The sequence below is a fragment of the Lepisma saccharinum genome, chromosome 4, assembly GCF_977018435.1.
Source record: "Lepisma saccharinum chromosome 4, izLepSacc3.1, whole genome shotgun sequence".
In the NCBI taxonomy this organism is placed as follows: Eukaryota; Metazoa; Arthropoda; class Insecta; order Zygentoma; family Lepismatidae; genus Lepisma; species Lepisma saccharinum.
The window spans coordinates 59,040,836-59,052,459 of record NC_139232.1 but is presented as its reverse complement, the minus strand read 5'-3'; the positions used below and the strand labels follow the sequence as shown (position 1 = coordinate 59,052,459).

Below are 11,624 nucleotides of genomic sequence, written 5' to 3'. Positions count from 1 at the left end.
GAAAAAACTATCTACACTAGACTAATTACTCTTATCACTATTTGTGTTTCGAATTGTTATATTAGAATGTATCACGGAGTCTTTCTTCAGAGTTCCGTAGAATTTAGAGAGAAGTACTCCATCAGGCCACACATTTGGGTCAAGCAAGCAATCTGTATTTTCAATTTTTGCAGAGACATAAAAAGAGGAGTAGCTATCGTACCTAGTTTTCATCTTAACACATTTTGCAATAGGTAATTTCAGGGAAGATTCAAGAAGATTACGCAGCTCGTCAGCTGTAACTTCTGGATCCAACCTTGATACAAAAATAGCTTTAGGAGGAGAAACTTTGCCCACAACTTTCAAAGAGATGGAAGAACTGCAATCTATCGTGATGTTCCTCTTACCCACGGAAGACTTATCAGATGCATTAGAAATTACTTCTTTGTTAGTATTTGCTTTCTGCAATGATTTACTTTTACTTTTTTTTTCAACCACAAACCGATTCTCGCTGTTTACATTTACCTGATTACAATTCTTTGAATTAGCACTACCAGGAGTCTGTCCGTCAATGGGCAGATGGGTTTGATATTACATGAAATTCATTTGTTTTCTGAACCACGTCAGTAGGTGAGACTTGAGCTTGATTATTTTTCGCTAAAGCAGCTTCTACATAGGAAGTTGGTCTACTGCCAGTCAGAAGCTTAGAATAAAGGGACATGTTTTCATCTCTTAAGATTTGTTACTTGCGATATAAGGGACTTCACTTCATCGCGTAGCTTATCAACAGATTCGAGCACCTTAAACAAAATGCTTTTATAACCAGAGCAACCGTTGCAGGAAGATGGAGAATCATTCAAGAAATTATCTGCAATATAAGAGTCTTCACAACCTATTGCAACTCTTCTTTCTTCTTGTTCTTTTTTCCTAAAGGCACTGCTACTCGCAACAGGGGTTGATTCATTTCTTTCTTTTAAACATTTCACACACTTGTAGCTACGTACTTGAACCAGAACTTATATACACTTCATATTCAGATAAGAAAATGGAAGGAAGTATGGAATAAGAGATGATGAGGATGGACGCTTTTCTTCCCAATTGAATACGTGAGAGTTTCGATTACGATTTTTTAAAAGACAATTTGCTCGAGGGCGCTAACTAAAGAGGGTTGCCAACGGGTTCAATAGAGGAACAACCATGGGAGCCTAAGTGTAGCGATGGATGCTTCCGCACAATCGAACACAGCAACGCAGTTAAGCAGTGTTGTTGAAAGCGATTCCCTCATCCTCCTGTTTTCTTACCATTTCCCTTCCAACGCTACACGTGGCCTTATAGTGAGTTGGTGCAATTAAAGACACCCCAACGTGTCTGCCAATAACGATTATAATTTTCAGCGTAGACACCTAAGAAGGAACGTTGCAACTTTACGTTGAGGTAGACGAATCGGGACTGGACTACAGTTTAAATTGGTTAACAAACCATCAGAAGTTCATGTTGTGCAGCCTATTTACCTCTAAAAAAAATTCTGCTTTAAATTCAGGAAAGAAGATTGAAGTTAATGAACGACATTATCTTGCTCAGGCTCTATCGCTGACGCAGTGCCATTTTCTACGAGTACTCTAACATTGCAATTAACGTCAGAGGAAGGCGTTGAGCGATGATGGAAATTTAACTCTTTCCTCAGGAAGAAAAAAGAGGCAAGAACAATTTTCACGTGATTAAGGAATTCCCGCTCCAGGAACCGTTTTGCAGTTTTTCAAACATGGGCCTGGCGTTGCCAGCCCGAGTCATCAGTTTTCCAGCCAACTCTGGGCCATTAAAAACAGAAAATACCAGACGCTTAACTTTACCTTCAGGGAAGGTAGAGATTCGCGGAATTTCTGAGCTTCAAAAGTGAATAATTTTAGGAATAAGTTTCAATATTTTGTGACTTCTAGGTCGGTATGCAAGTGAAGTTCCTTGATAAAAACATTCGCTTTATTCAATAAAGTGGAGTACTCTGAGTAAACTGTCCATATATGAGGCTCAGATAAAGACGATCTTTAAAAATCGAAACGTGAACAAGACCGGCTACTTCGATACGAGATTGAGACCTTCGAAACTTTGGTAAACCATATTGTACGAAATGTATAATCCAAAATTACTTTACTATACAACTTATGCAAAGTCAATCCATTACTGCCAATTGTCAGCCTGTGCTTCGTTGTTGCATATATGCAGTACATAATTAAATTTTTCGAAGGTTCATAAACGAGACCACCTAGCTTTTTATCGTAATAGCCTCTATACGTTGTGAAAGTGAGTGCAGTGACACGCTGTCTGTTTCTTAGATCATAATATATTTTGATACTAGATTGATTAATTGATTAAATTTGTTTTTAAGTCCACTTTTTGCACAGATAGCCTAATCGGGGTTGAACCAACAGTTTAAAGTGGAATCCGAACAACTTTGTGCCTCCACCGGATATTGAATCCAGGACCACTTGATTACAAGGCGACGACATTCGATAGGGGAGAAGAATCAATGGGTCCCGTGTTCGATACCCTGTGGAGGCACATAGTGGTTCGGATCCCACTTTAAACTGTATGTCCAGTCCTAATTAGCCTTACTGTGCATAAAGTGGACTTAAATCAAAATCAAATCAAATAGGGGGGAAGATACCGAGACTTAGAAACCTCCCAGATGGCATAGTGGCAACGCTGTTTCTTTGAATGCATCGAGCCCCCGGTTTGATTGCACAGTGGTTCAGATCCCACTAAAAACTGTAGGTCCAGTCCCCATCAGCCTATCTGAGCACAAAGTTTACTTTAAACAAACTAACCTTTTTAAAAACCGTGACGTATAGGTGGATCATTTTTAGGATGATCAATTTTTCCATCCATATTTACTACGAGTATTATTCTTCTCTTATAATTAAGGGCCAGGCTATTTCCAGGGATTTACATATCGTGACAAAAACGAGACAGGCATATCTCACAATCTGAAAAGGCAGAAAAGAGAGAAAATAATTTGTTTCGGACTCACAAATTAATGTCTCCGATTACTGGCGACTCCCGAACAGTTATCGTTGAAGCCCTCTTTTGTATTATACAGCTTAGGCTTCACACTCAACTAGGCTCGCCTCTGTGCATATACGTATCAGCCAATTTTCGCCCAAGTCACCATTAATTTGGCAGGAAATAGATTGCGAATTGAAATGCACTTGATTTGGAACCCAACAAGGGTCTCCTGTGTGAAAGGAACAGGACGTCTTGGATCATAGCCTAGCTACTGTCGACTTGCAAGACACATCGAGACGTTGAAAATAGACTTTGTCCTTGATGCTCTCCCAACGCTAAGTGTCCTGACATAATACACTTATGAATTTTTCACGATTCTCCTGTTTCGTAGGAGGTTACGTGTTCGAGTTGGCTCGGAAAACAAAAGTTTCTGGCACCAAAATGAAAATGGCGTGAAATGAAAACACGACACGCGCCGATGAAATCAGATTGAAGAAAAACAAAGCCTCCCTGTTCTTGTATCTGGAGCCCTAGTTGCAGGAGTTGCCAACTTTTTGCAGAGCTCATTGTGTTATCTTTCAAGTAAGGCGATTGGTGGAATTATTAATGAGAACCGGGTCACGGTTGAGTTGGTATGCGAGGAATGTGCTCGGTTCCTGTGCCAAGTTTGGAGTGTCATAAACGGGTGGGTGCGCAGGAAATGTTTAACGGATGTTAAGAGAAGCGCGAGCAAAACATTCGCTAGGGGAAAGAAGGTTAAATAACTGACCACCCTACTATGTTTTTCATAAGCCGCCTTGACGGTTTTACCAGTGCTTCTCTCTTAACGTTTAACTTTTAAGTCAGTCTTGCATGGTACTTTTTTCAGCCCTTAACAGTGTGGACGGCTGAAAAAAGGGAAAATAAGATTTTCTCCAACAAATAATAAAATAATAACATTGGTACTGTTGAAAAATGCAGCATATGTAGCTCATAGCAGCTAATGTGAATATATAACAAACTCTATTTCAAGTTAATATACCACATTACAGACACAACAATATACAGTTGCATTACCGATATTACGATAGGGGCTGCATCTCCCAATGAAATTTATTTCACAATACGAACTAGCCAATAAACTAATTAAACTTCACAAAAATTCGGTAGTTTTCATAATAGGCTTATTATTATCATCACATTACATTAACATTTCTTTGGACATAAAATACTTCTTGTGAGATTGCTCCGAAAGTCATACAGGTTTAAAATTCGTAATGTAAAAACAACACAACAGATTTAACTCCTGCACTGCTACACATAGCACAGCTTATGTTACTATTACAGCATTACGAATGTGTGTTCTGTCCAAAATATTCAAATATGCCTGTGAGAATGAAATATCAATATGGTAGAAAATTTCGTTGCGTAAACTCTCATAATATGCAGACTCTTCAATCAATAAAAAACATTTTTAACAACTAACAACATACATGGTCGTATCTAAAAAGGTCACCTAAAATTAATAGTCGAACATCTAGTGCGCTTCTACTTTTTATTTATACTGTGTGTGTGTATATATATATAAATGTTGGGTGGGGAATATACAGGGTGACAAGAAATAACCCGTACAAAGTTTGGCGTATCCTGCCAAGAATGTAGTGTACCGTAGCCAAATAATTGTTGTGTTATTGGATTCTCCATAGTCTTTTGTAACTGTACCTGTTGTTTCGGCTTCATAACGATTACAGTCTTTGTGTTTCAGACTGTCAACCAAACGCAGTGCAATTTTTTAACTGTGGCGTCAAGGAAAGCGTCAATGTGAAATTGTTCGTTTGCTGGGTGTTCCAAAAATGACAGTCTCAGACGCAGTTCAGCGATTGAAGGAGCTCGGCCATGAAGGCGACCGTCCCGGAAGAGGAAGAAAGCCTACCGTCAACACGCCCCAGAACCGCAAGATCATCAAAAAGCAAGTTCAGCGAAATCCAAGGGTCTCCATGAGAAAAGTTGGCCGTGAGATCGGGATGAACCGCGAATCGGTGCTGCAAATGGCGAAAAAGAACCTCAACCTCAAGGCGTACAAGCTCCAAAAAGTTCAGCTTCTCACGGACGAAAGCAAGCGCCTGCGACTCAAAAGATGCCACCCTCTGAAGCGCCGGGCCGCAGGTCAGCGATGGGAGCGCATTCTCTTCACAGAAGAGAAGCTGTTCACCGTGGAGTAGGCGCACAACCACCAAAACGACAGGACCTGGTCTGCAGAGGCTCCCGGTACCTCAGCCATCGTCAAACACCGCCAAAATTCGCTGTCGGTCATGATGTGGGGCGGAATTTGCGCAAGCGGCAAGACGCCCCTGGTTTTCGTGGATCAAGGGGTCAAAATCAACCAAAAAGTGTACCGCCGCGACATTCTCGATAACGTCGTCCTTCCGAGGGCCCAGCACTTCGGCGATACGCAATGGACATTCCAGCAAGTCTCCGCTCCGGCCCACAGGGCGAAAATGACGCAAGCGTGGTGCAGAACCCATTTTCCGGACTTCATCGCATCGACGGAACGGCCGCCCTACTCGCCGGACCTCAACCCAATGGACTACAGTGTCTGGTCGATTTTGGAGGCCAGGGTATGTGCTAAACACCACCACAGTTTGGAGTCACTGAAGCAATCGCTGCGTCATGAGTGGAACCGATTGTCGCCCGAGGACCTGCGGCCCATTGCCCAAAATTTCAAAGCCCGTTTGGACCTCTGTATCACCGCCCAGGGAGGCCACTTCGAAACCGGCTGAACATCTTGTTCCTAAGGTCCCATGTCATTGTTCTTCAGTGTTGTTTTGCTCAATTTTTTCGGTTTAATAACTTTATGATCACAAACATTAGTACGGGTTATTTCTTGTCACCCTGTATTACGGGTCAGTTGATCAGTGCGCTCCTGAATTCTGATTGGTAGTTGAATAGACTTGAGGTTGGCTTTTAAGGACGGTTTCTATTTTTTTTCGATCTAAGGATCTCACTTGATCTTGAAATAAGGAGACTGCAGATTTATCCTGACTTCAAGACTGTACAGAGTATCATGCGAGACTAGGTTAAGGAGGTATTGCTTATCGCAGTGCTTAGTTTTGGTGCCGAAGTGAATTCTGTGTGGGGTCTTACCTTCTAGAACGGGCAAGTTAGACAAAATAGCGAGGAAAATGTCCCCAAAATAGCCCGTAGCTTCTTGGAAGCATGCCATTAAATTTTTAAAAAATACCCCATAACTCCGACGTGAGCTACCACCGCTATATCGGAAAATGCCTTATTAAAATTTCATCCCAATTAAAAATCATACCTTTCAAGCAAAAAATTATTATTTTAATACGATCATGCGAAGTTCAATTCCCATGAATCATAATCTGGAGGTTTCCTTTCAGTGCAGCTTGTCCGTGAACTTCATTTGACTTTTGCCAAGTTGGCAGAAAACGCAGATATAATGAAAACGTGACTATTACGACGTGGATGACGAAAGAACAGTGTAATTTCAGCAATCACCTTACCTCCACGTCAACCTGCTCTTGTTGGGAACGACCTTTCTGTGTTCTTTTCCACAATTCCTCTGCCTGCAAAAATGGTCATGTTGTCGAGTCTATCCTAACGTACGAGGGGAGAGTGAAAAGTTTTGAGCTGCACAGGGAAGGGGTATTTGAGCTACAGTTTCACATTATGATTTCTCTACATAATCACATAATCTCTATAATCACCCCCCAGATCAATGCACTTATGCATTCTGTGTTGCTATTTGTTTACAGTCATCTGGTAGAATGATTTGTCCTGAGTCTCACGCCACTGAATGACCGCCTTCGTCCGTGTAGAAGTGACGTCCTCGAAGTGAATTCTTCATAGCAGGGAGAATATGAAATCTGGCGGGGCAGGTCGGGGGAATAAGGTGGATGGGGAAGTGCGGTGAAGCCACACTCGACCAAAGCAGCTTGTGCAGCGAGGCCTTGCCGACAGAGGTACCGAATCACGGCCATGTCGGCCACTCTCTTCTCTGACACTTCATTCATTTTCAACCTGGCAAAAAAATAGAAGAAAACATGTGAATTTCATAAAAGTTCGCACAGTGTGTCCTAAAACTCAAACCTTACATTCTCCAAAATTTTAACTACCTAGCATCACTCCTTCCATGTAAGGCTCAAAACTTTTCACTCTCCCCTCGTACAACGCCATCTATAAGGATCATTTCATCCGAAATTAAAACTAAACTCGGCGACGCATTCTGCCTTTTGAGGGCCAATGCTTGTCAAATGCTTTTTCTTTGCGTGACACGTGGCTCCATCACCACTATGTTCTGGCTTTCGAGACTGATGTAGACTATTATTTCTTTCGAGTAGATCCTCACAATGCTAGGCGAATTTTAAAATGTTGGAGCTCCCATCAGTGGACATTCGCACCAAAGGCGAGAGCACTATCGGCTCTGCGGGCACACTCATTCCAATATTACACAGATTTAATAGATTTCCCTCTAGTCTCCCTCTCTATTACTTTCCCTCTACCGAAATTTGTTTCACTGTTCTTCACATATTTGTAAAGTTACTGTGCTTGCCAATGGTCCCGGGTTCCTATCCCGGTCTGGACATGGGTATTCTTTGTGTGTCAATTTCATCATATCATCACTCATCTTCATCGTCGATATTAAGCAAAAGTAGAAGAAAAGCGACGCTAAAACAAACAAGAAATCAAATCAATTAATCAATCAAGTTACCGAGCTTCTATTGAAGCTGGATAAGGATCTGGCCTAAAAACAGGTCTGGGTACGAGTCAGTGTATTTGACTCGAAAACGAGACAAGAATGTGACGGAAGTGCATAGAAATGGTCTCGATGTGTTGTGGAGAATACAAGTCGACCATTTGGGATTGAACTGTTGACCCACCATTTTTTTTAATGAAAACCTTATATTGTTCAAGTTTTACTATGAAGTTTTCAACATCAATTTATGTAACAACTCACTACCACCATTGACACCAGCACCACTACTACCACAATTATTTATCATTGTCCGATATTGATTTAACTTCCCAGTATTGACTCAGCATCATAAAGCTTCAGGCTTCAATCCAGAAAACCGGGGAAGTTCAGTAATTGCAGAAAATGCTCGCATCCAGTGCCACGATTAATATTTATGACAGGCTCCTTCAAACTTTGAAAGAGCTGCTGTTTCAAGGGGCTTAGTCATCACAAGCAGTAAGAAAACGATCTCAATCTTAGCCCACTTAAACATTCACGAGAATGATAATAGGAGTAATAATCCACAAACGATAGAGCCTAACAGGCAATCCAGATAATAATAGCATGTTTTAAAAATAACTTTGGTAAGAGTGGTTATCAACCACTTGTTCTTAAATCAGAACAAGTGGCTCTGAGGGTAACGAACGTAGGCTGATTAGTTTATTCTTGTGTTTTCGCGTGAGGCACCACCCTGTTTTGCGCAGTTCTATTCCAGACAGGGTCCTCAAGTGCGGATGCAACCGATCCAAAATAGGCTGGCGCATGCCACGCATCAAAAGAGAGGGCTCGTGTTGGCCGCTCTCTGACAGGCATCCTCATTATTATTGTTAGAGGGCAAGGTGATAAGCAGTTGCCAACTTGGGTTTCAGAAATATGTCCATCTACCTCAAAACGAAACTCGCATGCTCACTAACTAGAAATAGAGAGACAACTTCATATATTTTCGCAAATAGTTTGCATAAAATTTCAAAGCTTTGAAACAGGATAGGAATTCATTTGTGGTAAAGTTTGCTAGTTCTCTTGTTTTTGGCCAGCATTGGAAGTTATACAGTGAATACTGCAATCATTCAATCCAAATTCTAAGCAGTATGGAAATTTATAATATAAATTCATTGGTTTATGTACACGTGTGGACGTCGCCAGAATTTTTGAACGGGATGTCAGGTCGTTGATTTAAAATTGAGTAGTAGAAAAAATAGTTATTATTATTATTATTATTATTATGTCCTTAGAAACTTCTACTTGTACTACATCAAATAGGCGAATTTTTAGCACTACCATTTTTCTTTATTTGTTCATATTTCGAACTGTTAATACACTGAAATGCATAGCTATTCTCGTAATTTTTTGTCGTAACTTTGACCCATCTCAGCTATAGGAAATCTTTGAAAGTTATGGGAAATTGTAGCTATAAAGTTTCTATTTCTATTGTGTTATTGCTCACATTAATATAATTTCTGGAATTTGGAACACTCTCTCCCGGAGCCGTTTGTTCTGTAGATTAGCTGATGGATATGAAAACATCTTTAGTTGTGACTTGTTTCTTTATATTATTATTTTACACTCAATTTATCCTTCGATTATTCTGCTGGAGCGCTTTAACGAAACTTTATTTTGTTGTCGACTATCATCATAATAAGCTCTTTTTTCCTACAATGAAATAATGTCAATTTCAAGGGAAATGGAGTGGGATGACCTGCTCGATCGGTGTCCAGAACATGAACAAAATTCATTTTGTAATCCCTGTCCTTTCTTAGAGAAATTATGCCATAGATGCAAGGTAATAGTGTCCCCTCCTGACCCCGAATCAATGATTTACAAGTAGTTATTTCGTTGTCAATTGGATAGTTTCGCGCTGCTAGACGGCCACGGGGGGAATACACCAAACTTCACTGAATATCTTTGAATCCAACGGTGCTGTGAACTTTGTACTGGCATGCAGTTTTGTTTTCAAAACATTCAAATAGCCGATGGTGATCAGGCTTAGAGAAAAGTCCACCAGGTTGGCATCACGGTCCGTTCCTTTGGCAAAAGATGCTATTTCCTGCGTCACAATATCCTCTCGAGTGCCAAGGTCTTCAATTGGAGGTCGTCCCAACACCAAAAAGAAGCAAGAAAGCAGAGTTCATCACTCATCGGGAGCATTTCCAGCGTGGACATCGCATAATCACGCACTCATTGGCTCATGCTGGGAGGTGTGTCGTCAGGAGAAGAAATAGAGAAACGCAATTGCTTGTTTGAGATTACAAATAGCGACCATGACGTCAAACTTGACCTCTGGTTAAAGATGAAAAAATAAATATCATGCTGTTCGGAATATGTGAGTAATGCGGAATCAACATGACGAGACAATAATGAGCGCCTGTTCTGAGTCTTAAAAGAACGAGGATGAGGTTATAAATATTTATCTAGAACTTAGAACCCTAGGGTTGCTTTGGGTTGGTGATGGGAGCAGCTACCGTCCATGCAGTGGCGGAAACAAGGTGGGGGGACATAGTGGGCCATGGCCAACAAAAGCAAAATGTAATTGGCAAATTTCGCAGTAAAAATAATGATGACGAATAAGATGGAACGAATGTAAGATTTCTGGTTTCGGATCGTATTCTACCAACTACTAAGATTGAACACATTTTTAATGCAAGATTTGAATTTGCATAATTTTTACTCCAATATTTACACTTCCTATTATCTTGTTTAAAATCCTTTTTTTTAAAAGCACGTAGCAGGTTATATGAATATGAAAATACCTCTTTCTTTGAAGATATGGCCAATCAAATCTTAGAAAGCCATCAAGTTGCCTACACACACAGTGGCCGCTACTGAATTCATGGGCGCCGTAACCTATGCGATATTGGTTTTTATGGCAACACCCTCCCTTGTCCCCTTCCCCATGGACGCCCAAGCATCGAGATTTACTCTATAAAAATACGGGAAAGACAGCATGCCCTACAGACATTTTATAAGTGGAGAATTTTATAAGAATGAAGATCCTGAAGGGTTTTCTAATGCGTGTAACACATTTGCTTCGTAGCAACTACATATATATACATAATTTTTTCACCAGCAACACGAGACCGAGATTCTATCCTTGGAGATCGCGATTCGATTGATTGATTGATTGATTTAGTTTATTTTACTTCGCGTTTTGTGCCTCTTGGCTAATTTGCGAAGATGGGGATGAGTGATGAAATGATGAAATTGATGAATGGACATTCACAAACAACCAAGCCCGACCGGGATTCGAACCCGGGACCCTTGGCGTCGCAGCGCGATGTGCTAACCACTCGGCCACAGGGTCGGGCGAGATCGCGATTCGAGAAGATCGAGAACACCGGTCAGGAACAGCAATGTATGAACAAATATGGGTACGAATATAATTTTCATAATAACAATGGAAATGTTTTATAAAACATTTTACATAACTTTATGCATTTTTAATCATTTAATGCATGTACTTCTGTTTAGAAGAAAAATTCCCTTCTGATGTGGGGATGTTTTCTAGTCTGACAAAATCCGATCACAAACTTCCAACTCGCTGTCGCCTCCAACAACTCCGAATATAGGCATTAATATCATCTGAAATCCTACTCGGATTAGTATCCAATTTAGATTAAGCGCTTGGTAATTTCCTTTCATCAACTCGGGTTGATTCAAGGATCTCCATCGCGTAGGAAATGGAACACGAGACTCGGAGTTAGCTTTGAGTAAAAGCGCAGGCACACGTGAATTTTCATTTTCGTGTAGTTTCCTTTCGCTTTTATCTAGATATTCTCAATAGTTTTGCGATTACGTAAGTCTATTAAACTATTGATAATATCTACAGGGTGAGTCATAAGTCTCCATACAAAAGGTGAAAACGGTGACTAATGTTTATTTTTCCTTTTCAGGCAGGTGAACCAATGAAAAAGAG

The 11,624-nt window shown here is 40.6% G+C and overlaps 2 protein-coding genes across 2 annotated transcripts; both read left to right on the top strand.

Annotated features, from left to right (window-relative positions):
* The first annotated feature begins 4,811 nt into the window (after positions 1–4,811).
* On the top strand, positions 4,812–5,180 carry LOC145986948 (uncharacterized). The gene has a single exon (XM_083121413.1). The coding sequence runs from the start codon at positions 4,812–4,814 to the stop codon at positions 5,178–5,180; it is 369 nt and encodes a 122-aa protein (XP_082977539.1).
* A 93-nt stretch (positions 5,181–5,273) lies between these two features.
* On the top strand, positions 5,274–5,738 carry LOC145986947 (uncharacterized). Its single transcript, XM_083121412.1, has one exon. It carries the CDS (start codon positions 5,274–5,276, stop codon positions 5,736–5,738), a length of 465 nt encoding a protein of 154 aa, XP_082977538.1.
* The last annotated feature ends 5,886 nt before the right edge of the window (positions 5,739–11,624 follow it).